This window comes from Rhinatrema bivittatum, chromosome 3 (assembly GCF_901001135.1).
Source record: "Rhinatrema bivittatum chromosome 3, aRhiBiv1.1, whole genome shotgun sequence".
NCBI lineage: Eukaryota > Metazoa > Chordata > Amphibia > Gymnophiona > Rhinatrematidae > Rhinatrema > Rhinatrema bivittatum.
Window position 1 is genome coordinate 111,853,546 of NC_042617.1, and position 27,942 is coordinate 111,881,487.

At 45.5% G+C, this 27,942-nt stretch overlaps 1 protein-coding gene across 1 annotated transcript in view; it reads left to right on the forward strand.

Annotated features, from left to right (window-relative positions):
• The window catches only part of WDR92 (WD repeat domain 92), a 92,401-nt gene that overhangs the window by 38,171 nt on the left and 26,288 nt on the right, over window positions 1-27,942 (forward strand). Inside the window, exon 6 of the mRNA XM_029593592.1 lies at window positions 15,924-16,058. Within this exon, the coding sequence (XP_029449452.1) occupies window positions 15,924-16,058 (135 nt within the window). The remainder of the gene's footprint in view (window positions 1-15,923; window positions 16,059-27,942) is intronic.

Here is a 27,942-nt window from a genome sequence, read left to right on the forward strand (position 1 = left end):
TTTTTTTAGGCATTCCATGATTCCCTTTAAGTTGGCCATTTTAAGAGCAATAAGACCAATATAGTATTGTTTGCTGCTTTTTGGATTGTTCTCTGAAGGATGACTGTTTTCATGACTATTATAGATGTACTTATAGGTTGGGTACTTTCTTTGGTGTGATTCTTGCATTATGTGGATAAGTCTTGGGAGTGCAGCACTTATTACATATATTATAACACTGGAGAGCCTTACTTCCTAAGAGTTATGTTCTTTTTTCTTGACAGGAAAATCTTAAGAAGATTTGGTTCCACTCAGTAGACATACTTGCCTTTCACATTTGAATTGTTTGTTTCAGGAACTGTGAAGGTGTGGGACCCCAAGACAGAAAGACACAAACCCGTTGCTATATGGAACCTGTAGAGGGCGAATGAAGAGAGATTGTTGGACTGTGGCTTTTGGTAGGTCATTACCAGTTTGCAAACACGAGGTTGCCAAACTATGAAATACATAGTTCAGAACCTCTAGGTGTCCCTTGCAAGATTGCAAAATTCAAGTGGCAGTTGAAAGTGCTTTCAGCAGGTTTTGGTGCAAGCAGTGTATCTAAGAAGACTGTGGGAAGGGATGAGTACTGAGTGCTGAGCATTGTTATTTGCTTATTTATTCTAGTTGTCACTCCAGTTATTACCCTGTTCGATGTAAACCGATCCGATATGGTTTTTAACTATGAAGGTCGGTATAGAAAAGTGTTAAATAAATAAATGAATGAATTGTTTCAGGGCTTGTCATGTGCATGTCCCCTATAAATCTTTACTACTAATATCTGAAGTACACTTCCCAGAATGTGAGTTCTCGTAAATTAAATAAATGTATTGTGAGAAAACTTGTACCATGATTGGAAAAACTTCTGAAAATCAGTGTGTTGACCCATAAATCACTTGTAGTTTTTATCCATGTAATTTAATTGCTTGCACCATGACCACTATAAAAATAGTCCTGTATGAGGTAATAGGAAGGTTCAAGCATTAGCGATTAGGTCTTTGGATGAATTCCTGATAGCTCAACATTCACCTTATTTGCCATTTACATGCTTGTTTTTCCTAAATGTACACACTTCATTCTTTTCAGGTGTGTTCAATTTTCAAGGTCATCTTATTATAATCATTACAATTTGTTACCACGTTTTTGAGAGAAAGTCACCAAAGGCAGCGGTACAGCATATTAAATGACAATAAGCAAACAGAGTGTAAAGAAGAATGACCCATAGTATGAGCAGGCCTACTAGGGAACATAATATCTGCAGCTTGCTCATAGTGGTGTAGATTTTATTTTTCTGGTTGACTCCTACTAATCAATATATTTTGGCAGTATAAGAAACATTTAGTGAACCAAATGTCTCCAGATATTCAGCCAATCATGCAGCTCAGAAATTTTGCAGAATTAGTGGCCATTGTAAAAACAGATTATAAAGAAATGTCTTCTGGTCAGTAGGCAGGTCTTTTTTGATAACTTGGGAAATTGTAACCGGTAAGTGTTATGATCTACCTTCTTATAATATAAAGTGCTTCGACAGGTCCTGGAAGATTTTAGCTGAGTGATCTTGGGGTCTGAAAGTAAAACTGCTTGCTATTTCATTGTTTTGAATATTAGGTATGGCAAACTTTGCTTACTCAATTAAATATGTCTGAAACAAACCGTAATGCCCGTTAAAAAGGGGCGAATTTGCTCTGCCCTGGCCGTCCAACTCCCTCCCCCCCTTCCTCGGTGGCGGAGGGACGGGCTCGGTGACTCTTGTGCCCCTTCCTCCTCCTGTCCCTGTGTGTGATGGTCCGGCCATCCCTACTCCCTCCCCCCTTCCCCAGCGGCCAGAGAAGCAGTTTCTCGGAGCGGCGGCTCGTCTGCCCTTTCCTCCTCCCCTCTGTGACACCCTGGTCCGATCTCGCTGCCTTGGGGCGCAAAGTCAGTACGTCGCTCAGAGCTCTCTGTTCTGTGCATGCGCGGCAGAGCTGCTCTCTACTGCGCATTTGCGGCCTGTCGGTCAGAGCTCATTTATCTAGATTGATATTTTCTGTTTATTTTTAGGACATGCTTGTAATCAACAAGAGCGTGTTGTTTGTGCTGGGTACGACAATGGTGACATTAAACTATTTGACCTACGCAACATGTCCTTACGATGGGAGACAAACATTAAAAATGGGGTAAGTGCCAAAAACATTTTTAGTGCAAGGCTGGCAGTATGTGAGGCAGCAAATCATTCTTTTTGACAGTTTATTTTCCATAGATGCGTGAGAGCTTAATTTCTTCATGAACATTGCCTCAGTGGTGTTTTTGGCATCTTTTCAGAATATATTGCATTGCAGCAAATGCTGACTTTGTTGAAATGATGCATCTAGTGCTAAAGTATAGTCTTCTAGGCAGAATGTATAAAGCAAGTAAGTTTCTTTCTAATTTGGATGCCAGCGTATGCTGTCAAATCACTTTCCTCTCTGGTTCCCTGCTGGGTGTCATGAAAAGTCTTCACTGCTTGAGAAACTCTCTGATAGGCCCTGGAAGGAGCATAGTACTATCAAATTATAAAGAAAAAAAACCTTTGTCTGTGCAAGGCTGTACCTCTAGCATTCATTTAATTTCCACATTTATATGCCTTTTTTCCCATCAAAAGATTAAGTAAAAGGGTTTACAACATATTCTCCATCGGCAGCAGGTGACATCATCCAACAATGCCAAACAGACCTATCTCTTTAGCTTAGTAGAATTTTTATTACTGAGCATGTGCGAGAGTTCCTGCATGCGCATTGCCTTGCAAGCTCCTCAGTCTTTTTATCCATGCTACAGCATGGGCTTATACCCTCTCTCTTTTGTAAAATGTTTGTTGTTAGCCGTAGGTCCTTGGTCTTCTCTCATTTTCTTGTTTTTATCACTACCCAGGCAGCCCCTCAATAGCATGTTCGGTGCTGTGAAAAAACAAAAAGAGAGAGAACAATATCTTTTTCTTTTCTCTTTCCTCATGTCTTCTCTCCTGCTTCAGCTAAGTTCAAGTTGAGCAGGAGTTCTTCTAACAGGGTACCCTCTCCTTGTGCCTCTGGATTACAGATCTGCCATAGCCCTCACACCACCCTGAGTCTAAAGCAGGGAAATGGATGAATCTGTGTAGCTGATGGAGTGCTACCTTCTGGTTTTTTGTTTGCTCAAAGGTCTTCACTGATTTGTAAGCAGTGATGGCAACAACATCATGGATTATGTATTTTGTCCTATCTAGCCAAGTGGCTGGTGACAGGATCTGAAGAAGTCTTTCAGCCCTTAGTCCTTAAGTTTTATTGCTTCAGGACATGGATAGATTCGAAGAAGGAAGTATGCTCTTTCCATTAGACCCAATCAAAGATACTCATTTGAGCCTAAACCTGGGACTCTCCATTGGGGCCTCTGCTGTCATTGCATTCACCTACGTTAACCTTTTTTACACCCTGTGTTGGTTCCTTGATGATGGAGATGCTCCTTCATTGGTGTCTAAACCTGTTGGTCCTGGAAATGCTGTGGCGGGCGGATTTTAAATGCCCTGCTCGCGTAAATCCGCCCGGATTTATGCGAGCAGGGCCCTTGCGTGCCGGCGCGCCTATTTTGCATAGGCCGCCGGCGCGCGCAGAGCCCCGGGACGCGCGTAAGTCCCGGGGTTTTTTTAAGGGGGCGTGTCGGGGGCGGGGCCGAATGACGTGGCATTTCGGGGGCGTGGTCCAGGCCTCTGGACCAGCCCCCGGGTCGGATGACGGCGCGCCAGCAGTCTGCTGGCGCGCGTAGATTTACGTCTGCTTCTAGCAGGCGTAAATCAAGGGACAAAGGTAAGGGGGGGGGTTTAGATAGGGCCGGGGGGGGTAGGGAAGGGAGGGGAAGGTGAGGGGAGGGTGAAAGAAAGTTCCCTCCGAGGCCGCTCCGATTTCGGAGCGGCCTCGGAGGGAACGGAGGCAGGCTGCGCGGCTCGGCGCGCGCAGGCTGCCCAAAATCGGCAGCCTTGCGCGCGCCGATCCAGGATTTTATAAGATACATGCGGCTATGCGCGTATCTTATAAAATCCAGCGTACTTTTGTTTGCGCCTGCTGCGCGAACAAAAGTATGCAATCGCGCTCTTTTTTAAAATCTACCCCTTTGTGTCCCTTATCCAGTGTGACTTGTTCTTTCCATTCAGGAACCATAGTCTATTACAGAAGGGTTTTTCCAGACCAACCTCTTGGTTTGTCTGGGAAAAACCTTGTTCCAGTTTGCGCTAGGAATATTCTCCCATCTCATGCAAGGAATGAGATTGTTTTATCTAAACCGACAGTAGTCCAAGAAAGCTAGTAAGGAGGCATGTGATCCGTGACCTTCTGCCATGAATCTCAGCAGGCTATGTATGGGCTCTCGGTCTCAAGGCCTCCTTTCAGGGAACAGACTCTCCGATTCACTAGAGGATCACTTTCACAGAGTCTTACAACTTAACAGACAGTCTGGCCTTTAGACATCCTTAGACATTTACATTGAAAGGCAACAGGAAGGTTGAATAGTTTTTTCCATCCTATGGAGCAAGTACAGATCTGCCACAATCCTTCTCTGCTAAAATGGGAGTCACAATTGCGGTTAGTGGCAAGAGAGATTTTGAAAGTACTGTAGGATTCTGTTAGGCTTTTCTTCATTGTCACAGCATGTGCACTTTTCTCATATCTCATCCTGTTTATACTCCTTCCATTTCTTCCAGAAGTCAAGCACTTGCTACTACTGCAGGGGGAAAGATAGTCTATACCTCATAAAGCTACCCTTGCTTAACCTGATGGCAAGGGTATTGAACACATAGTAGTCTCCTCTTTTTCACAGTCAAAAGAGATCGAGGCTGTCTTCATTTTGGCCATGAAGTCGTACGCCAGAAGAGTATATGGGTTCAGATGACAGCTTCATTTTTGTGCCTGGTGAGATCTCTGGTTCCCTTTACCTGTTCTACCAAGGATCTGTGTCCGTACTTATTTCTTTTCTTCCCATGGGGTCTCAATACTTCATCAGTGACAGTACACCTTAGTGCCATTACTGCTTGTTTCTCCCAAGTAAAGGAAATACTTCTTTCGCTTCATTCTTCAGTATCAGTTTATGGAGGGTTTGGTGGCTCATAAAGCCTCCAATTCAGAGACCTCCTGTGTTATAGGACCTCAGTGTCGAGGTGCTGGAGCTGACCTCTTGATGTTTCTTACATGGAAGGTGGTGGTTCTAGTCCCTATCTCTTCGACTAGACAGGTTGGTGACTGAATCCTTTCCTAACAGAGTAATGCACCACACCCTTATTGAATTTCTCTGCAAGTGGACTCTGTTTTTAACTGGAATTAAGTCACATGCATTGAGGAGAGTAGGCTCTTCATATTCTCTTGTCTGTGAGAGGACTATGGCATATTACTAAATGAGCATTCAGCCACATTGTTAGGCTTATCTATCGTCTGTGTTCTACGATCCCAGCGGTCTGGGAATAGCGATTGCCATTCATTCCTTGTTCAGCTGGCTAGCGAGCTATATTGCACAGTGTCATGCATTGGCTGGCCTTCTGATTTTAGACTTTATCAAGGCTCTTCAAGTTAGAGCCATGCATTTTCCTTGCCCTCCTGAAAGCTGTCTCCATTGCAGTCATCTTTAAAATCATCTGTTCGTCCCACTGCTGTTTGGACAGCCTCTCCAGAAGAGATAGTTAATTTGGACAAGCAAGTTTACGCTGTCTATTCACCAATAGTCTACTTTCCATGGGGGAGCCGGGTTGCTTTATTCAGAAAGTGCTCCTTTACACAACCCTTAGCTTGGGATTCTCCACATGTCATGGATAAGTCAGCCCTACTTGTCGACGGACAAGCCATGCTTAATATCCTCCCACCTTCCTGGAGAGCAACCTACGTAGCTAAAGCTAAGCTGTACAATAGACTGAGGATTTCATGAGGTAACAAGTGCGTGGAAACTCACACATGCTCAATAGTAAAAGCTTTACTGAGCTAGAGAGATGGGTTGTTTGATGCAAGCGAATGATGTTACCCATGTGTTATGGCTAATTCAGCCTGCTGTCTACGGAGAATACCATTTACAATAAGCACACTTGCTATCTAAGATAACATACCAAAAATGGTTTACAGTGTGATCACCATAAAATTTGTTTACATTACAAATAACACAGACTAGAACATACATCAACCAAAATAACAAATAAAAAAAAAAAACTACAAATAATGCAAAATCAATACAAAATACACTCATTTAATGCATTAGATTTTGTGCTAGAACTGGCTTTTCAACATGGATGACTTTAGAATCAATTATGATGAAGAATTGTTTTAACTTCACCACATTAATATGGATGTGAAAAAAAAACAAACTATTTCATAATGTAAAAGAGGATAAAGAGTGATTTTGTTTGTATTCTATTTTCCTGTCAATAAGCAGGCTGAATTAGCCATTCTGTCTGGGATGTCCTCCAGGCAGCCCTGGGTGGAGCCTCTCCCAAAAATCACAGAGCTTTGTCTCTATGTACCTGCACAGCTCTTCCCACATGATACTGACTCTCCTCAATCTTGTTTTTTCTGCGCTGCTAGCTGCATGTGGAGTCGTTTCTCTCTCTCATTCTCCTCTGTACACTGCTCGTGTGGATCCCCAAAACAGCACTTTTAAGTGCTATCATGGTGCCAAAACCTCCGGATTTTAAGTACTGTCAATGCAGGTAGATTATGTCCATCACAGGCTGAGGACGGCATTGCTAGCAGCCACCAGAGTAAAACCTTGCAGGCCGACGCACATGTTGTAGCAAGGCAAGCACGATGCACGACACAAGGATGAATCAATGCGTGCATTGAGGAAGATCTCACACGACGCACGATGCAGAGATGCACTGCAGAGCGAACCGCTTGATGTATCACATAGTGGCAAGCACCACTCATAGCGATGCAGGTGCTTCCTAAAAAGAACACAATGCAAGAACCCACCGCAAAGTGTCTATCTATGGCGCACACGACGCATACCAGCAGGGCATTGAGCCCCTCAACAGGAGAAGACTGTGCGTAAGCACAGGCCTCCCCAGGAGAAGGCTTCCCACAAGACAGGGAGTGTTCCTCAGGTTGTGTTCTTGCCAGAGAAGCTCTTGGAACTGGGGTTTTCCGATGCTGACCATTGCTCGCTGAATTCTTTAGGATCATCCCAAAGGGTTTATTCGGACATGTCTTCAGTCTCAAAGAGGAAGATGCCCTCGCCTCAGTTACAAGAGCCTTTAACAAAGAGACACAGGCTATCGCACAGGGACCACACTCCAACAGAGCATGATAAGTGGCCTGATTCCTCGATCCTCTTAGCCACAGTGCCTCCACCATCCAGGGTGGCGAAGCCCAAAGAGGGCAAGAGGCATGAGGGAGTCACACCCACTATCCAAAGGAAGACATCGGGTCTCTCTGGAAGGAGGACTAGTTTCACAGGGGATGTCGCAGATCTCTGCAACTCAGAAATAGGGCAAGAGGCCAACGTCTACAAAGACAGCAACAGGGCAACAACCCAAAACCACAATGGTTTTTGAGGAGGGCCCGGCCGCAGCTACTGTTTCCAATGGGGGGTAGATTATCCAAATTCCACAGTTCTTGGGAAGCAATCACATCAGACCGTTGGATATTAAACATCATCTGTGAGGGATACCGGCTAAACTTCAAAACAAACCCCTCCCTTCCGCACCTGGTGCCCTCAGCGAGAGACCATATACAGGCACAGCTATTGCAAACGTAAGTGGATTCACTACTTCAACAACAGGCAATACAGGCAGTGCCTCCAAACTGGCGCAACAAGGATTTCTACTCCCAATACTTCCTTATTCCCAAGAAAATAGGAGGCTGTCACCCAATTTTAGATTTGAGGGCACTCAACAAGTTTATTTGGAGGGAAAGGTTCAAGATGACATCTCTCAAGCCAATTCTGCCACTCCTGCAACCCAATGATTGGATGTGCTCACTGGATCTCTAGGATGCTTACTTGCACATACCTATTCACCATTCTTCATGGAGCTACCTGTACTTCTATGCCGTTATGCGGCATTACCATTACAAAACTCTTCCCTTTTGGATTTTCGTCCACCCGAATTTTCAAAAAATGTTTAGCGGTGGTCCACCTGAGAAAGAAGGGAATTCAATTATTTCCCTACCTGAACGATTGGCTCTTGGTGTCATCGGAAGTGATCACATTCCAAACACACTTGCTAGATACGATAAATTGTTTGGAAGGTCTAGGATTCATAATAAACTATGAGAAATCTAGCTTTCATCTGACACAAATTCTTCAGTTCATAGGGGCCACCTTAAACACCATCGTGGGGAAGGCCCACCTCCCAAAAGAAAGCAACTCAGTTAAAGAACTGAGCATATCCCTCGTCCCATCAAATCTTAACCCTTCTGGGCCACATGGTGGCAACTGTATACATGGCGCTGCACACTTGTCTTCATATTTATTTATTTATTTATTTAAAATTTTTATATACCGGCATTCATGTTGCAAACACATCATGCCGGTTTACATATAACAGGGGTGTACAGTAAACAATTCAATAACCTATTTGTGTAGAAGGAAGCAGTTACAAATAACAAGGTAATAGAACTGGGAGGAGAGAAGAAAAGAAAGAGAATAACATTAGGTATAGGTATTTACATTAGTAATAACATTTTTACATGTGGAAGTGGTAGAATCTGGCTGAATAGAATTAATCGGTGTCCGGGAAAGCTTTTTTAAACAGCCAGGTCTTAAGACTCTTCCTGAAGGTTGGGAGGCTGGGCTCCTGTCTAAGGTCCGGTGGGATGGAGTTCCATAGAAGGGGGCCGGCTGTTGAAAAGGCCCGATCTCTCAAGGTAATGTGTTTGGTAGTTTTGGCTGGGGGCACTTGAAGAGATCCTCTGAGTGTGTCTCTTGTTGGTCTGGAGGAGTTATAAATTGGAATGGGACTTGTAAGTCGAGTGGGGTGTGTTGATGGATGGTTTTGTATATTATGGAAAGAGATTTGTAGAGGATTCTAAAGTGAACAGGCAACCAGTGGAGATCTTTTAGGATTGGAGATATATGGTCCCTCCTCCTGGAGTTTGTCAGTAATCTTGCCGCAGCGTTTTGTAACATCTGGAGGGGTCTAGTATAGGAGGAAGGTAGGCCCAGAAGGATAGAGTTACAGTAATCGATCTTAGAAAAAATGATAGCTTGTAGAATGGTTCTGAAGTCCTGAGTGTGGAAGAGTGGTCTAATTCTTTTCAGAACTTGGAGTTTGTGGAAACAGTCCTTGGTGGTTCTGTTGATGTAAGCTTTAAGGTTCATCCGGTTATCAATTAATACTCCTAGATCTCTCACCTGTGTAGTAGTTGGGATAGTTGGAGGATTAGAGATGGCATTATTATCTGGGGAGATGAGAAGCAGTTCTGTTTTAGAGGAGTTTAAAACTAGGTTTAGGTTAGCCAGGAGATGTTTAATTTCGAAGAGACAGTTTTCCCAGTGAACCAATGTTTTTGTGTAAGATTCTTTAATGGGTATCACGATCTGGATGTCGTCGGCGTAGAGGAAATGTTTGAGGTTAAGGTTGGAGAGGAGTTGGCAGATAGGTAAAAGATAAATGTTAAAGAGTGTAGGTGACAGTGAGGAGCCCTGGGGGACACCTATGGATGCGTCCATTCGTGAAGATTCTTTGTTCTGTATCTTAACCTTGAAGCCTCTGTTGGACAGAAAAGATTTAAACCATGAGAGAGCTGTGCCTGAGATACCTATAGAAGCCAGAATGGAAGTGAGAATGGAATGATTGACCGTATCAAAGGCGGCTGATAGGTCCAGTAGAATTAAGAGGAAGGATTGGCCTTTGTCAAGGCCCATTAATATGAAGTCAGACATGGAGATGAGGAGGGATTCTGTGTTCAGTGACTTGCGAAATCCGTATTGTGATTGGAATAGGATTTTGTTTTCTTCTATGTATTCGGAGAGTTGAGTATTGACAACTTTTTCTAGAATCTTGGCTATGAATGGGAGATTGGCGATAGGACGGAAGTTGTTGGGGTCTTTAGGATCCAAGTTGGGTTTCTTGAGTAGAGGTTTGATGGAGGCCAATTTGAGGTCGTCAGGATATAGTCCTTGGGAGAGTGAGCAGTTTATGATGTCCGACAAGGTTTTAGTGATGGAGTCAGGGATGGCCAGGAGCAGTTTGGTGGGGATAGTATCCAAAGGATGGGAGGAAGGTTTCATTCTTCTTATAAGAGTTTGTATCTCTAAGATAGAGATGGGTTCAAGTGTTTCCAGACCATTGTTGTTGAGGGATGATTGTTGAAGAGACTGGTAAGAGCAGGGTCGGTGGGATTAGAAGGCAGATGAGTTAGAAGGCTGTTGACTTTGTTGTGAAAATGAAGAGCAAGTTCTTCAGCTTTGGGTTGTGCTAGGTCGTTGGGAATCTCCTGTGGGATGATTTGGGTGAGATTGGAGACATAGGCGAAGAGGGCTTTTGCGTCGAAGATTAAGTGGTGAATCTTGGATGCATAGTAGTCCCTTTTGGATTTAGAGGTAGTTGACTTGTATTGATGGAGGGTGGCTTTGTAGATGGATCGTGTATTGGTGCTTGGGGATTTGCGCCAGTCGCTCTCTTTCTGTCTTAGATTTTGTTTTAGCTTTCTTAGTTCTTCCGTGAACCATGGTTGTCTTTTGGAGGCGTTTGGGAGTGATTTTTTGGTTGCTAGCGGACATAGCTTGTCGGCTATGGAATCTGTGATGGCTTTCCAAGAGCGGAGAGCTGTGTTCGGGTTTGAGAGATCAATGGATGGAAGTTGAGAGGCTAGGTGGGAGCTGAGGTCTTCTGTAGAGCAGGATCTTCTATATGGGAAAGATGGTGAGGGCCCTTTGGAGGTGGAGGGTTTGTTCAATGAGAATGCGGTTGAGATAAGTGAGTGATCAGACCAAGGGACCTTCTTGCTTTTGAGGCGTGAAGAATGTTTGATGCCTGGGTTAATAAAGATAAGATCCAGCGTGTGGCCTGCTTTGTGTGTGGGTTTGGTAACTAGTTGTTTGAAACCCAGGGCTGAGAGGGCAGAGAGAAAGGATTCACAGCTGGATGATGGGGGTAGGATTGTCCACATGCAGATTAAAATCTCCTAGGATAATTGCTGGAGCGTCCAGTTTGATGAGGGTTGTGATTTCCTCTACTAAGGGGGAGGGGTCTGTCTCAAGGAGGCCCGGAGGGGCGTAGACGAGTAGGATTTGTAGTTGTTCCGAGGTGAAGAGACCCATTTCTAGTTTAGAGTCTGAGTTGTATGGGTGCTGGATGAACCCGAGGTCTTTTTTTGATGCAAATAGGAGTCCTCCTCCTCTTTTTTTCAGTCGGGGGATGGAGAAGATGTCGTAGTTTGATGTGGGAAGTTGGTTTATAATTGCTGTGTCCGTGGGTTTGAGCCATGTTTCTGTTATAGCACATATATCTGGTTTGGTATCAAGGAGATAGTCGTTGAGGATTAGAGATTTCTTGGACAGAGATTGTGCATTGAATAGTGAAAGTGAGAATACAGTGAGGCCTAAGAGTTGGGTGATGGGTGTTATCAAAATTGGGGTGAATGATTTAAGGTTTCGGTGTAGCGCCTGTCGTTTGTGTTGTAGTATGAATGATCTGTTCGGTTTTCCTATTGCTGACAGGCTGTGTTGTAAAATAGGTATTGGGAAGGTGGGGAACATTTTAGCGTGTAGTGCTTGTGTTGTAGTGGTGCTGCGTTAGTGCTGTTGATGGACCGAGGGGCGAAGGCAGTCTTTGTGAGTCTTTTGTTTTAATGTAGAGTGCTGAGAGGTAGTTGTTTTGCTGTTGCTTGAGTGTTGTTTGCTCAGGATGGTTGCTTGTTCAGGATGGTTGCTTGCTGAATGCTTGCAGGATGGTTGCTTGCTGAATGCTTGTAGTATGGTTGCTTGCTGAATGCTTGTAGTATGGTTGCTTGCTGAATGCTTGTAGTATGGTTGCTTGCTGAATGCTTGCAGGATGGTTGTTAGCTGAATGCTTGCAGGATGGTTGCTTGCTGAATGCTTGCAGGATGTTTGTTTGTTTGCTGAGCACTTGTTGAATGCTTGCAGGATGGATGCTTGTTGAGAGCTTGCTGAGATGACACTGGCTGGGTGCAGTATGGTGCTTGTTGGGAGAGAGCTGGAAGAACGTGAAGCAGGATGGATGCTGGCTTACTTATGAGGGTTCACATTGGTTTCAATATAACCAATTAGGTTACTTGCTGTTAGGAGGATAATGGATGAACCAGCTATTATCATAGTCATGTGAGATGTTGGTGGAAACCATCAAACATTTAGAGGACGGATCCCTCACTATGGGAAGGGACTTTTTGTTTAGCCTGGTGTTGCTTGGGCTGGTCGTCCGGGGGTTTCACTGTTCATTCCGAGGAAGCCGTGCGGTGGTACTGCTTAGAGATGTCCGAGGGTGCAGGGAGCCACATCTATGTCCTTCTGGGCTGTCTGCAGGGGCTGCTCGAAGGGGCGCTCAAAGGGGCAGGCCCCTTTGTCGCGCTCCTTCGGCGCGTGACGCTTGACCAGGTTAGATTTTTATAGATGACTCTTTTTTGTGTCGCTCAAAAGTGATGTCATCAATATGGGTCTTAGCATCCAGCACGGAGATTTAAAAGCACATTCGTTAGAAGCAGGGCAGTCTTCCAGCTGGGGGAGGGGTCAACAGCCACGAGGTGGAGGAGGAGGAGGGGGTCCAATGGAGGGCTGGGTGCAGGAAACAGCTCAATCCAAGCCCTGGATCCTGGCTTGCAGAGCAGAGAAGAAAAGAAAGGCAAGTACCTGTACGGAGATTTAAAAGCACATTCGTTAGAAGCAGGGCAGTCTTCCAGCTGGGGGAGGGGTCAACAGCCACGAGGTGGAGGAGGAGGAGGGGGTCCAATGGAGGGCTGGGTGCAGGAAACAGCTCAATCCAAGCCCTGGATCCTGGCTTGCAGAGCAGAGAAGAAAAGAAAGGCAAGTACCTGTACGGAGATTTAAAAGCACATTCGTTAGAAGCAGGGCAGTCTTCCAGCTGGGGGAGGGGTCAACAGCCACGAGGTGGAGGAGGAGGAGGGGGTCCAATGGAGGGCTGGGTGCAGGAAACAGCTCAATCCAAGCCCTGGATCCTGGCTTGCAGAGCAGAGAAGAAAAGAAAGGCAAGTACCTGTACGGAGATTTAAAAGCACATTCGTTAGAAGCAGGGCAGTCTTCCAGCTGGGGGAGGGGTCAACAGCCACGAGGTGGAGGAGGAGGAGGGGGTCCAATGGAGGGCTGGGTGCAGGAAACAGCTCAATCCAAGCCCTGGATCCTGGCTTGCAGAGCAGAGAAGAAAAGAAAGGCAAGTACCTGTACGGAGATTTAAAAGCACATTCGTTAGAAGCAGGGCAGTCTTCCAGCTGGGGGAGGGGTCAACAGCCACGAGGTGGAGGAGGAGGAGGGGGTCCAATGGAGGGCTGGGTGCAGGAAACAGCTCAATCCAAGCCCTGGATCCTGGCTTGCAGAGCAGAGAAGAAATATGCCATGTACAATGGAGTCCCATATCCCAATGGACCCAGTTCACCCAGCCATTATCCAGAAAGGTGACACTGACCTGAGCACTGAAGCGGGACATTACATGGTAGTTGTCCCCACTGACCCTTTCTATGGGAGACCTGTTCCGCATCAACTAGTCCTGACTACAGATGCTTCAACAAAGAGTTGGGGAGCTCATTTAGGGCACATAAAGACTCAAGGTCCATGGAAGCTGTCCGAGAGATCCTGGCAAATAAATCTCTTAGAGTTACGAGCGATAAAAATCACCATCCAATGTTCCAGGACCATCTTTGGGGAAAGAATATAATGATCCACACAGACAACCAGATGGCCATGTTTTACATAAACAAGGAAGGAGGGTAAGGTTCCTGGATATTCTGCAGGGAAGCGATATAAATCCTGGAATGGGCTGAGGCTCATTCCATCTCGTTGCAAATGACCTGTCTCCCAGAGATCATGAACACTGAGGTAGACAGACTCAGCAGGATATTCCATCTCCATGAATGGGTTCTCATCCAGCAGGTAGTGGATGACCTCATCGCAACATGGAGCCTCCCATGCATGGACCTCTTCATGACAATACACAACAGGAAAGTTTGAGCTCTTTTCTCGATATATCCGAGTCAGGAGCGATGCGCCCAGGCCGTGTTCATCATTCCATGGATGGAGGGACTGTACTACACTTATCTTCCTGATACCACTGGATGATCAAAAAATGCATCACAGATGTAGTAGGCCTGATACTCATCACTCCTGCGTGGCCAAGACAACCTCGGTACACCTATCTAGTTCAACTATCTGTCGATCCTCCTATCTCGTTAGAAAACATCTGCTAACTCAGGAGGGAGGCTCACTACTGCACCCAGTGCACTCCTCACTTCATCTCACAGCTTGGAGATTGAAAGGACAGTATTAGACCACCTCCACTTATTGACAGGTATCCAAGACATCTTTGTGTCAGCTAGAAAGCCTTCCACAAGGAAAAACTATCAGGGTAAATGGCAGCGTTATACAACCTGGTATGGTGAGAGGGGGGTCGACCCATTCTCCTGCTCACTGGAAATTCTGCTGGACTACTTGTATACACTCTACCAGGCAGGACTGGCTACAGCATCCGTCAGAGTCCATGTGAGCGCTATAGCGGCGTATCATCACCCATTCAATGGCTTGCCCATTTCAAACCATCCTCTGGTTTCCAGATTCATGAAAGGGATCCTGAAATTGAAGCCACCTGTAACACAGCCTCTGGTCCTTTGGGACATAAATTTGGTGCTATAGCAGCTCATGCATACAACCTTTGAACCCATGGACAGTTGTCATATTAAATATCTGACTTGGAATGTGGTGTTTCTGGTTGCAGAAACCTCAAAAAGGCAGGTTAGTGAGCTGCAGGCCCTGGTTCACTATCCGCCCTATTTGCAGTTTCACCACGGCAAGGTTACCTTGAGAACTCATCCCTCTTTCTTGCCTAAGATAGTCTCAGTGTTTCATTTGAACAAAATCATTACATTACCAACCCTTTTCCCGAAGCCACATGCTAATGACGGAAAGATTCCTTCATACCTTAGATTGTAAAAGGGCTTTGCCTTACTACACGTGAAGAACACATGCAGAGAACAGAACCTCTCAACTGTTTGTGTCCTTCAACCCAGTTGCACCAGGTCTATCGGTAGCAAAGAGGACTTTGTCAAACTGTATATCCCAATGCATTCACTTTTGTTACTCAAGTGCTCGACAGATCTTTCCAACACAGTAAAAGGGCATCAAGTTAAAGCCGTGGTAGCTTCAGATGCACATCTCCACCTGGTACCATTGCTGGACATTTGTAATGCAGCCATGAGGTCATCTCTGCATGCTTTCACATCATACTACTGTCTTGACCAGCAGGCATCTTTGGACACAGCACTAGGCGAAGCACTGTTAAACCACTCAAGAAATGAAGCAGTCCAAGACCATGCAGGTTGAGCACACCAGATCAGACACGCCTGCAGGGGGTGGGTACCCCCTATCCAGACTATATGTGTGGGATACAAACCTAAGCTGGGGACTCCCAAACAGCATAGCTAATTAACCCTGCTATCTATGGAAAACACCATTTACGGTAAGCAAACTTGCTTTCTTTCCCCATTTTATTTCGATCCGTTCTCTTGCTGTAGGCTGCCCATATTGCTTAGATCAAGCCAGCTAAAGAAATCTTCATAGTCCAAAACAGACCTTTAGTCCTGCATTTTCTTGCTTTTCCAAAAATTGATTGACTTGTCTCATATATGCTCTACACTAATATGCATTTCATTTTTTTTCATATATTTTAATTCTTGGGAGTCAAAATGTGGTCTCTGTTTAAATCCTGTAGGATTTCTTTATGTGACTAATTATACAGCATTAGTCTTTGTTTAATGGTTTTGCAGGTTTGCAGTATGGAATTTGACAGGAAAGATATAATTATGAATAAGCTGGTGGCCACATCCTTGGAAGGAAAGTTTCATGTTTTTGATATGAGAACCCAGCATCCAACCAAAGGCTTTGCTTCAGTTTCAGAAAAGGTAGAAACAAAAAATTGACCTATCACAGCATGATACAATACGTTAATACATCCTCTATCAGAGTGAGTCTGGAATTATTTTGAACATAAAAGTAGCAGCAACTCATGACAGTGTCAGTTTATTTCTGATGTCATGAACTCCTTTTCAGTGGACAGAGCTCCCAAATATTCATTGGGTCAGCAGTTCTTTTTAGTTTTCTCTCAGCCATGAAAGTATTGGGCTTTTTCTTCCACAGATGTTTTAGAATCATTCTGCACTGCTTTTTCACTGTTACAGGAGGTGGCTGGGCAGAGAGTTCCCAGTCTCCTCCATTATCTTTTTAGCCATAATATGAATAGGTTTACCTGGAGCTCGATTGTATTTTATTGCCTGTTCTTCTGTTTTTCATGTGTCAAGGATGGACAACACCGGTCCTCAAGAGCCACAAACAGGCCAGGTTTTCAGGATGTTCACCATAAATATACATGAGAAAGATTTGCATACACATCAGAGTGGGAGGGACTGCAGAGGCCATGACCACATCAAATTTCCACTGGAATCCTCATAGGTGGCAGGTGGGACAGCACATTATGTCCTTTACACTGACCCTCTTCTCCTGTCACTGCTGCGACGACGCCCTTACTATGTCACAGGGGCTACCGCCGCCATTGGTCGACCCCAGTGACATAGTGAGGGCAAAGGGCCGCCAGCGCCATTTTGACTACTGGCAGCCGACAGCCCAAGTCCAGGAGATCGCTCCCGGACCGCTCCTGGACCCCGCTGGACCTCCAGGGACTTTTGGCAGGTCTTGGGGGGGGGGGGGTTAGGGGGGGGGGGGGTTGTAGTAAATTAATTTTGGGGGCGTCAGGAGGGTTTTGTTAGATTTTTACTTTTTTATTAAAGATTTGTCTGCGAGCCCTGAACCCCCGCTGGACCACCAGGGACTTTTGGCAGGTCTTGGGGGGGGGGGTCAGGAGGGTGGGGGGTTGTGGTAAATTAATTTGGTAGGTCTTGTATGGCTCTCACGGAATTACATTTTAAAATATGTGGTGTTCATGGCTCTCTCAGCCAAAAAGGTTCCCGACCCCTGGTATACGGTATGAGATTGGGAGCCAGTATAGTGTTTTGAGGACAGCTGAAATATGTTCATGAATGGGCGTGCTAGGTTAGGAGTCTTGCTGCCAAGTTTTGTATAATCTGCATTGGGTGGATCGTGTTTAGAGGGAGACCTGTTAAGAGAGAGTTACAGTAATCTATACTGGAGAATTGTAAAGATTAAAGGAAATCAGAGTGTTCAAGAAGGGGCTTGAGGTGGCAGAGTAGATGCAGTTTGTAAAAGGATGAGTTGGTAATGTCTCTTATATGGTTGCACATAGAGAGAGAGGGGTCGATAATGACTCCCAAATTACATACCGTTTGGGAGACTGTGATTGAATGAGAATCAAATGAGAAGTTGTTGGGTGTATTTTCGACAGAAGTGTGTAATAAAACAATGATTTCCTAGCGTGAAGACAGATGGACACAGACCAGTGGGTTATGCTCCCCTGCCAGCAGATGGAGACTGACATCACAGTATATATATTCCTGCAGTGACCCCAGCCTTCCAGTATTCTCCATCTCCAGCAAATAGTGGACATGCATCTCCCTATGGGGATTGCTGTGAATTTTGGAAGGAGAATTTTGAATTGAGAAACGAAAGCCCTGCTCTCCTGTGGTGATACCTAAAGGTCCCTCCCCCAATTGAGAAATTCCTGAGATGATTTCCATAGTCCCTCAGAGGTGTGCCTTGATCCAGTAGCCAGCTTCTGGTGTGAACAAAGCTGCTTGTTTGGTTAAAAGGCAGCGGGTGCAGGAGGCTGAGCACGGTGGTGAGGGCTGTTGCTCTCTCCCTCTGCAGCCGGAGACTGTCTATGTTCTCAGTCGGAAAGCGCTGAGCTCCGGTAAGTTTAAAAAAAAAATTGGAGGTCGCTTACAGAGACTGGGTTTTAGGCCTTCCTTTGGTCTCCGTGCTTGGCACACTGTACCGATGACGTTCCTGCTCCCATTGGGGTTAAGGGACCTGGGCAGCCTGGTGGGTTGAGCGGTCCCAGTGGATTAGGCCTTGCATTCAGGCTTTTCTCTGTGCACTGTGTGGTAGGCTATGGCGGCATTTTCGCGCACTTCTGTGTGTCTTACTGCTTTCTACAGGATGTCGGCGTGCACAGTGCATCGGCTCTGCACATGTGTTGTGCATGCTGCATTAGGCGTGACTTTTGTGCGCATAACTTTTTTGAGTATGGTAATCCACTCTAGCTAGGCATACTAGTTGGCGTGCGCCTTGCCGTGCTTACTTCAGGGCACCTGAAATTTGTGTACGCATTTTTATCCAATGCGAATAGTTTAAATGCACAGTTATCACTGCTCATGGCATTACGTAAATAAGAAGCCTAAGCGCCTTTTGCTTTACGTTGCTTGTCATGTTAGGGCTTCTCAGCCTGACCTGTCTTCCAACATGTATCAGTGCACTTCAGATGTGCAGAGAGAGTTGTCTTTCTCTGATTTTTCTAAGCCTGGATCTTCACATTCTGATGATGGCTGGTTCCGGCATTGGCTGGAAGTGAGCCAGATCTTGGTACTCCCTTGACTGGTTCTTCCGCAGGAGATGGCAGTTTAGTTTGGCCTGCTCCAGTGCCTTCGGGATTTAGTCTGGATCTGGCAGCTTTTTCGTGGGTGGAGTTTTTTCAGGGTTTACAAGCCTTTGTACAGGCATAATCCTCCACTTTGCCACTCCTGTCAAGTCGGACCCTCAGCTGGTGGCACCTCCCTCTTCCAATTCTACGGTTAAGCGCCGTGGCATGCCTCGGTTCTCTGCGGGTATCCCAGGTGAGGACCCGGATCGCATGGATAATGAGGCAGATCCTGATTCTTTGGAAGATGGGGAAATTCCGCCTGGGTTTGGAGCCATATCGAACCATGTTGCGGTTCTTTCATAAAGACTTTGAGGATGCTGAGAGTACCTGAGGCAAAGTCTATGTCAGAGCCAAGGAAGTATCCCATTTAGGTTTCCTTACATAAAGCCTCTTACTTTTTTCCTGTTATGGAGGCCATTCAAGAATTGATTGATCTTGAATGGGACACCCCCAGAGGCGCAAGTTTTAAAGGGGGTTGGACATTGGAAAACCTATACCCTCTGGATCCAGCTGTGAAGGAATGTTTGCGTTTTTCCAAAGTTGATGTGCTTGTCTGCTTTGTCTCTAAATGGACAACTATCCTGGAGGAAGAAGGAGCAGCCTTGAAACATGTGCATAATCAGCGGATTGAGTCTGGCCTTAAGCAGGCCTTTGATGTAGTGGCTATGACCTTGCTGATTGCTTCATGTTGTGCTCTTATGGCACGTTCTTGCTTGCTTCTCTCTCAGGAAGTGGATGATTCAGGGATGCAGTCCAGAGCAGTTATGGCACCCGTGGCCGCCTTTTTGGCAGATGCAGGCTGTGATTTGGTCCGAACCTCAGCCAGAGGCGTGGCTTCGGTGGTGGTGGCCAGATGTCAACTTTGATGGCCTCCAAGGCTAATCTTATGAAAATGCCCTTTAAAGGCTCACTCCTCTTTGGGAGCAAGTTGGAAAAACTGGCCAGTAAGTGGGGTGAATCTCTAGTTCCCCAGTTACCAGAGGGTGAGAAGCAATTACAGCACCCCTTTTCTATGAGAGGTCTTCTCAGAGGCTGGAAGCATTTTCATCCATACAGGAATCCGACTTTTCAGAGGACTCAGGCTTTTGATAGGTCTCAGTACTTTTGTCCCCATCAGTCCAAGAGAGGAGCGGGCTCGGGTGGCGGCACGTCCCAAGCTTCCCAAAGAAGGTTTGTTGACCCACCTTCGGGAGGAGAGATAGGGGGATGCCTATCTCTTTTATCAGAGGTGGGTCAAGATCATGACGGATCAGTGGGTCCTACAAGTGATATGGGAAGGCTATCCACTGGAATTTTGCAGCATTCCTTGAGATGTGTTTATGGTGTCTCCTTGTCACTCCTCGCAGAAAAAGCAGGCAGTGGAGTTTACTTTGTTGTGCCCAAGAAGAAAGGTTCCTTTTGTCCCATCCTGGACCTCAAGAGTGTGAACCGTCATCTGCAGGTGTCTCGTTTTCACATGGAAACCTTGTGCTCTGTGATAATGGCCATACAGCCGGGAGAATTTCTGACCTCCCTGGATCTGTTCGAGGCTTACCTTCATATTCCATTCCATTCGGAACATCAGTGTTTTCTGCGCTTTGTGGTGCTAGGTCACCATTATCAGTTTTGGGTACTGCCCTTTGGTCTGGCCACTGCCCCAAGAACATTTTACCAGATCATGGTAGTTGCGGCGTTGAGAAGAGATGGGATCTTGGTGCACCCATACTTGGATGACTGGCTGATTTGAGCCAAGTCTTTGGAAGAGAGCAGCCGGGTGACCAACAAGGTGATCTCTCTGCTGCAGGAGCTTGGTTGGGTGGTGACCCTGACCAAGAGCAGTCTCAGACCTTCTCAGTCATTGAAGTATCTGGGCGTTCGATTCGACATGAGACTAGCAAGGTCTTTCTGCCGGATGCACAAATTCAAAAGTTGATGTCTCAGGTGCATCAGTTGGTGAACACTATCTGTCCAACAGTGTGGAGCTGTCTACAAGTGCTCGGTTTGATAGGCAGCAACCCTGAAAGTGGTGCAGTGGGTGAGGGCACATATGCGTCCTCTTCAGAGTTCACTGCCGTCTCATTGGGACCCACAGTCTCAGGACTATTCTGTTCACCTCCACTTGCTGATGAACCTCCTGTATTGAAGTGGGGAGTGAACTTGTCCTCCCCATGCTGGTTGGTTCTCATGACCGATGCGAGTCTCCAAGGTTGGGGGGCTCACTATCAGGAACTAATGGCCCAGGGGTGTTGAATGGCCGAAGAGGCTCTCTGGAACATCTATTGCCTGGAAGCCTGGGGAGTCAGGCTGGTGTGCTTGCAGTTCAACCACAGACTTCTGTGCCAGGCAGTCCATGTGATGTTGGACAATGCCATGAGGGTGGTCTATATCAATTGTCAGGGAGGAACCAAGAGCCAGCAAGTGTTGCAGGAGATAGACCAACTTATGGGATGGGCAAAAAGCCATCTTCAGACTTTCTCAGCAGGGAGAGTCTGGACCCTGGAGAATGGGTGTTGTCAGCAGAGACGTTTCAGCTGATAGTGGATCACTGGGACCTTCCGTCTCTAGACCTATGAGCGACTTCTCACAATGCGAAGGTTCCTCACTTCTTCAGGTGCAGGAGAGATCCGTGGTTCCTGGGCATCGATGTTTTTGTACAAGTTTGGCCAGAAGATGAGTTGCTTTATGCCTTTCCTCCGTGGCCCTTGCTGGGCCGGGTCATTTGTAGAATCGAGGTCCTCAGGGAGCTAGTACTCCTGGTGGCTCCGGATTGGTCCAGGCGTCTGTGGTATGTTGAGACTCCTGGTGGAGTCTTCCGCTGCACATGGATCTGGTCCAGCAGGGGCGGGTTATTCATTAGGATCCAGCTCTGTTCTGTCTTACCATTTGGCCCTTGAGAGGGCTCACCTGTTGAAGCAAGGATATTCTGCGTAATTGCTACCTTGCTCCGCGCTCAGATGTGCTCCACTGCTTTAGCGTATGTGCGGGTCTGGAGAGTGTTTGAGGCCTGGTGCGAGGAGCGTGGTGTTCTTCCTTGGTCGATTAAGATCCCGCTTATTTTGGAATTTTTGCAGGATGGATTGACTAAAGGATTGGCTCTTAATTCCTTGAAGGTTCAAATTTCAGCTTTTACATGTTCAGAGGCACGATGAATGGTGTCACCTTGTCGTCCCATCTTGATGAGGCCCATTTCTTGAAAGGGGTAAAGCACTTTCAGCTTCCGTTGTGGCTGCCGGTTCCATTGCGGAGCCTTTTTTTTAAGTTTTAACAATACACATAAAGTATTTTTACCAAAAAGAAAACTTTGATAAAGCATTAATTACAAACTTATACAATAACATCTTATATAATAGATTGCATTAATCTTAAATCCTTATTCCATAATCTCATCTGATAATTCTGATGGGGGGGGGATGAGATTCTAAGGAGTTAATCAAGAAACATATAAAGAATTGGTATAATCCAGATATATACGGTGCACTCTACATTTGAGACTCTGTGGTTCCATCACTAACAGGAAAAGAATCAATAAAAATTCTAAGTTGCTCAGGGGCAAAAAATATGTAACAATCATTTCCCTTTTTGACAACGCACTTACAGGGATAGCGCAATAAAAATGAAGTGCCTAAGGAAACAGTTTCCTGTTTCATAGCTAAAAAGCTCCTGCGTCTTTCCTGCGTTATCTTAGATATATCTGGAAACATATGGACTAATGATCCATGAAAAAGGAGAGTTCAAATATCGGAAATACCTAGTCCTTATTTTGCTTGCATCATATTCAGTTACCAAAGAAACAATCAAAGTGGAACACTCAATAACTTTATTTGCTGAAGATTCTAGAAACATCGTCAAATTATTTATATCTAATGGATTTTGCTCTTGACCCATAGTACCTTCCCTTTCAGTTGTTGATCTAGGAATAAAGTTTTCTTTCTTTAATGTCGGTATTTCAGTGTCCGTCATAAGGAGAGTCTCCCGGAGGTACCTTTTTAAAGCTCATAATGGGCAATTCTCCCATAACTTTAGGAAATTTTAACCTAAGATGTATCCTCCGGTTCCAATTTTCCAAGAGTTCTAATCTTCGGGACAATGCCATTCTGTCCTTAATAGTAGCTTGATTGAATTCGTGGATACTTTTTACCTCATTTTCCATTTTTTTTCCATTTTTACTTTCACAGTTTGCAGGGACATCTGTTGATCTAACATTTGTGTTTTCAAAGAGGTAGCTAATTGCTCCATTTTTAAGTTGGAAGTTTTAACAGCAACTACAAGACCAGCTGTAAGGTCCCACAAAGTCTCCAGCGTGACCACTGCTGGTTTAATAGGGGCTGCTATTTGCTCACTGGAATATGCTTTGTGAGTGACATTGCGGAAGGGATAGAAGGTAAGGTATGTCTTTTTGCGGATGACACTAAGATCTGCAACAGAGTGGACACGCCGGAAGGAGTGGAGAGAATGAGACGGGATTTAAGGAAGATGGAAGAGTGGTCGAAGACATGGCAGCTGACATTCAATGCCAAGAAGTGCAAAGTCATGCATATGGGGAGTGGAAATCCGAATGAACTGTATTCGATGGGGGGAGAAAGGCTGATGTGCACGGAGCAGGAGAGAGACCTTGGGGTGATGGTGTCTAATGATCTGAAGTCGGCGAAACAATGTGACAAGGCGATAGCTAAAGCCAGAAGAATGCTGGGCTGCATAGAGAGAGGAATATCGAGTAAGAAAAGGGAAGTGATTATCCCCTTGTACAGGTCCTTGGTGAGACCTCACCTGGAGTATTGTGTTCAGTTCTGGAGACCGTATCTCCGAAGAGACAGAGACAAGATGGAGGCGGTCCAGAGAAGGGTGACCAAAAAGGTGGAAGGTCTTCATCGAATGACTTATGAGGAGAGATTGAAGAATCTAAATATGTACACCCTGGAGGAAAGGAGGAGCAGAGGTGATATGATACAGACTTTCAGATACTTGAAAGGTTTTAATGATCCAAAGACAACGACAAACCTTTTCCGTAGGAAAAAAATCAGCAGAACCAGGGGTCACGATTTGAAGCTCCAGGGAGGAAGATTCAGAACCAATGTCAGGAAGTATTTCTTCACGGAGAGGGTGGTGGATGCCTGGAATGCCCTTCCGAAGGAAGTGGTGAAGACCAGAACTGTGAAGGACTTCAAAAGGGCGTGGGATAAACACTGTGGATCCATAAAATCAAGAGGCCGTCAATAAAGAGTGGGTGGCTCGCCAGAATGACGGCTACTGCCTGGAGACAATACCCTTATTCAATAAACATACACATGGTTACTGTGACTCCAACATCGCTCTAAGCCACAACAGCAAGAGGAAATGTGGAAAAAAGGATTCGCACTCACAAAGTGGGGAGTAGCTGGCTTGTTACGGCGGTTACTACCCCAAACCAAATAAGCCTGATACTTCACTTTCAATGCATATCCAGCATAGCTCTCTGCTTCAACGGCAGGGGAGAAGAAAAACTGATACTTCACGCATATCCAGCATGGCTCTCTGCTTCAACGGCAGGGGAGAAGAAAAAAGGATTCGCACTCACAAAGCGGGGAGTAGCTGGCTTGTTACGGCGGTTACTACCCCAAACCAAATAAGCCTGATACTTCACTTTCAATGCATATCCTGCTTCAACGGCAGGGGAGAAGAAAAACTGATACGTCACGCATATCCAGCATAGCTCTCTGCTTCAACGGCAGGGGAGAAGAAAAACTGATACTACACGCATATCCAGCATAGCTCCCTGCTTCAACGGCAGGGGAGAAGAAAAACAACCAATAAGGGCTGAATAACACAGTCTGGGTAAAACAAATAAGCATGGGTGTAGCTTGCTTATTGCGGCGGTTACTTCCCCTACTACCCGTAACTAATCAAGCTTGATATTTCACTTGGTTGCAGCTCCATCACTGCTCTCTACATTAATGGTGGGGGTGGAAGGGAAATAGAACCAAAGAGCTAAGAGAAACAGATAAGTATGAGAAAAAAAATGTGAAGCTTGCTGGGCAGACTGGATGGGCCGTTTGGTCTTCTTCTGCCGTCATTTCTATGTTTCTATGCTGGTACTTCGGTGCCTGTAAGTCTAGCTTCTGAACGGCCAGCTGCCTCTGAAGTTTCCTCAAGGAGTTCTCTCCATGCCTCCGGCTGTGCAGGCGCCACACTTCCTCCTCCCTGCAGTCTCAGGTTGCTGAGTTCAACACTCGGCGTCTCCTGCAGGTCTCCTAGTGATGACGTGCCCCTCTCAGCAGGAGGTCTACTCATGGGGGGGTGGGGGGTGCTGAGGGAAACCTCAGCCTCAAGCAGCTCTGACTCTCCTCCTCTCGGTACCGCAGCGAGGCTACTCCCCCCCCCCCCCCTCACTGCTCCAGGAATCACAAAGCTGGTAATGAGTTTCTGCTCTGAAAGTTGCGTCAATATTGATGGGAAAACCCTAATTTTTCCCTTCCTCTTTGCTGGCATGATTTTCTTGTAATTTTCAACCAATAAAGTGCCAAGGAACGAGCAGCTCACTCACAGCGACTCCTCTCTGGATGCCATCTTGCTCCCTTGGTCTCAGTTCTCCATTGTGGAGTCTTAACCTGGTGCTGGATTTTTTAGCGGGCGCTGCGTTTCGACCGCTGTGCAATCTTTCTTTGCGGTTATTGACCCTGAAGACAGTGTTCTTAGTAGCTATATGTTCTGCGAGTAGTATTTCTGAGCTGCAGGCCTTGTCTTGCTGGGAGCCATTCCTTTGGGTGATTCCAGGGATGTTGCAGCTGCGTACTGTTCCATCCTACTTGCCTAAGGTGGTTTTGAAATTTCATCTAAATCAGTTAATTTCCTTGCCGTCTCTGTATAAGTTCAGGGACGCAGAGGAATATTGCCTTCTGCATTCCTGGGATATTAAGAGGTTTGTTGTGAGCTATCTGGAGGTTTCTGAGACTTTTCAGAGGCCAGATCACCTGTTTGTCCTTCATGGCGGAAAGAAGCAGGGCAAACCTTCTTTGCGGGCTAAGAACCCTCGCTGGATTAAGGAGGTGGTCACGGCCGCGTATGTAGATGCTGAGAAGCCGTTCCCTGCTCAGGTTAAGGCTTATTCTACTTGGGCTCAGGCAGTGTCATGGGTGGAGGTTTGTTTGTTGTCTCCTGTTGAGATCTGCTGAGCTGCAACATGGTCCTCCTTCATACTTTTTCCAGCTTTTATCATCTGGATGTGCAGACCCGGGAGGACTCGGCCTTTACACGTGTGGTGTTGACTGGACTGCAGGTAGCTTCCCTTCCTGTTTGAGAGTAGCTTTGGTACATTCCACTGGTCCTGAGACCATCTGTCTATACGCTAGGAAATGGAGAAATTACTTACCTGATAATTTTGTTTTCCTTAGTGTAGACAGATGGACTCAGCTTCCCGCCCTCGGCTGCTGATTGCTTGTGTTTATGGTCCTCCTGTGGGGATACAGATCCCAGGGGATTACTGGTAAGTGTTCATCCAGTCCCTAGAATTGGGATACCTTTATTCTTACTCAAGTTCAGTGTTTATTGTTGGTTGGGTACAGTTATGGTTGACTGTTTTTAATCAAGTTTTTTGCTAGTCTGTCCACAGTTGCTTTTGAAGAGAAAACTGGCAGGCTGGGGTCACTGCAGGGGTATATATACTGTGATATCAGCTTGTTCCGTCTCCACCTGCTGGCAGGGGAGCATAATCCACCTGTCCTGAGTCCATCTGTCTACACTAAGAAAAACAAAATTATCAGGTAATAATTTCTCCATTTCTGTTTTAGGGATGTTGTTGGCTAATTTATTGTGGTGTGGCCATTTTTGGATGGTTATAAGGCAGTGGTTGAGAAATGATTCTGTCAGGGACCATGTCTCTTTTAGCAGAAAAAAGGATTGGATATCATCAGCATAAATCTTGTAGTAATCTCCAAGGCCAGCAAGGGTGTAGCATAATGGTGTTAGATGTTAAATAAGACAGCAGAGAGATTCTACCCTTGGGGTACCCCAGTGCTCAGTGGCATCATGAAGGAGGTAAAAGAATCAATATGGACTTTTTTGGGTCCTGTTGTTGAGTTATGAGGAGAACCAGGACAGAATAGATCCAGTTATGCCAGTGGAGTGTAGTCTGGAGAGTAAGATGGGATGATTTATTGTGTAAATGCAGAGGAGATGTCAAGGAGACATAGAAGAAAAGCTGAACCTCGATCAAAGCCTCATCTCAGTGTGACGAAGCTGGAGAGCAATAGTAATTCAGTACCATGGTGCTTCCTATACGCAAATTGATTCAGGATATGATTAGAGTCAATAAAGTTGCAGAATTGGCGCAGAACTGCGGTTTCAATGTCTTTGGCCATGAATGATAGAGAGGAGACTGGGCGGTAGTTGGAGATAGGGTTGGGTCAACTTTGGCTTTTTGATTATGGGCCGAACTGAGGCTAGTTTTAGGAGATCAGGAACAACACCATGTTGAAGTGATGAATTAATGAAGTTCGTAATAAAAGGTGCAATGTCTCTAATTTAATCAATTTAAGTAATGTGGTGTGGCATGGGTTCATGGGGTTAAATGATGGGTTCATGCTATTGATAATCTCAGCAGTATCAGATGATGTGATATGATCAAAGCATTTCCAGACTGGAACATCGGAGGTCAAATCATCAACTTCTTCAATTTGGTAATTATTAAAGGTACTGTTTACAGTTGCCATCTTGTTATTAAGTATGATGTGAAAGTCTCTGCAATGTTCATTCTGGAGAGTATGGGTGGTAAAGTAGTAGGAACTGGACTGGGGATTAATGACTTTCTTGACAAAGGAATATAATTCTCTAGGGTTGTTTAGTGTGGATGCCAGTTTTGAGGAATTATATGTTTTCTTAGCAGTATTGATGGCCTCTTGATACAATGCAAGATTACAATCATAGATTAGTTTGTTAGTCTGCATGGGGTCTTTTGGCCACTTCCTCTCGTATCTCCTCAGTTCACATTTTTTAGCTTGGAGTGTTTATTGAACCATGGGGCTGAGTTAGTTCTCTTGGTTGAGAGAGGTTTTAGAGGAACAAGTTTATCAAGGGTAGTTCTTAGGGAAGTGTTCCAGAATTCTAAATATTCTTCAGGTGAGTTACACAAGTTATTGTGTAGGATAGGTATGAGATTGGATGCAAGGGTCTCAGGATCTCAATGCCCTTGTTTCAAGGCAGTGGTGGTGTTCCTGTGGGAGATTTGCTCAAGAGATTTGAGAGTGAGAGGAAAGGAGATGAGGAAGTAGTCACTCCCAGGAATA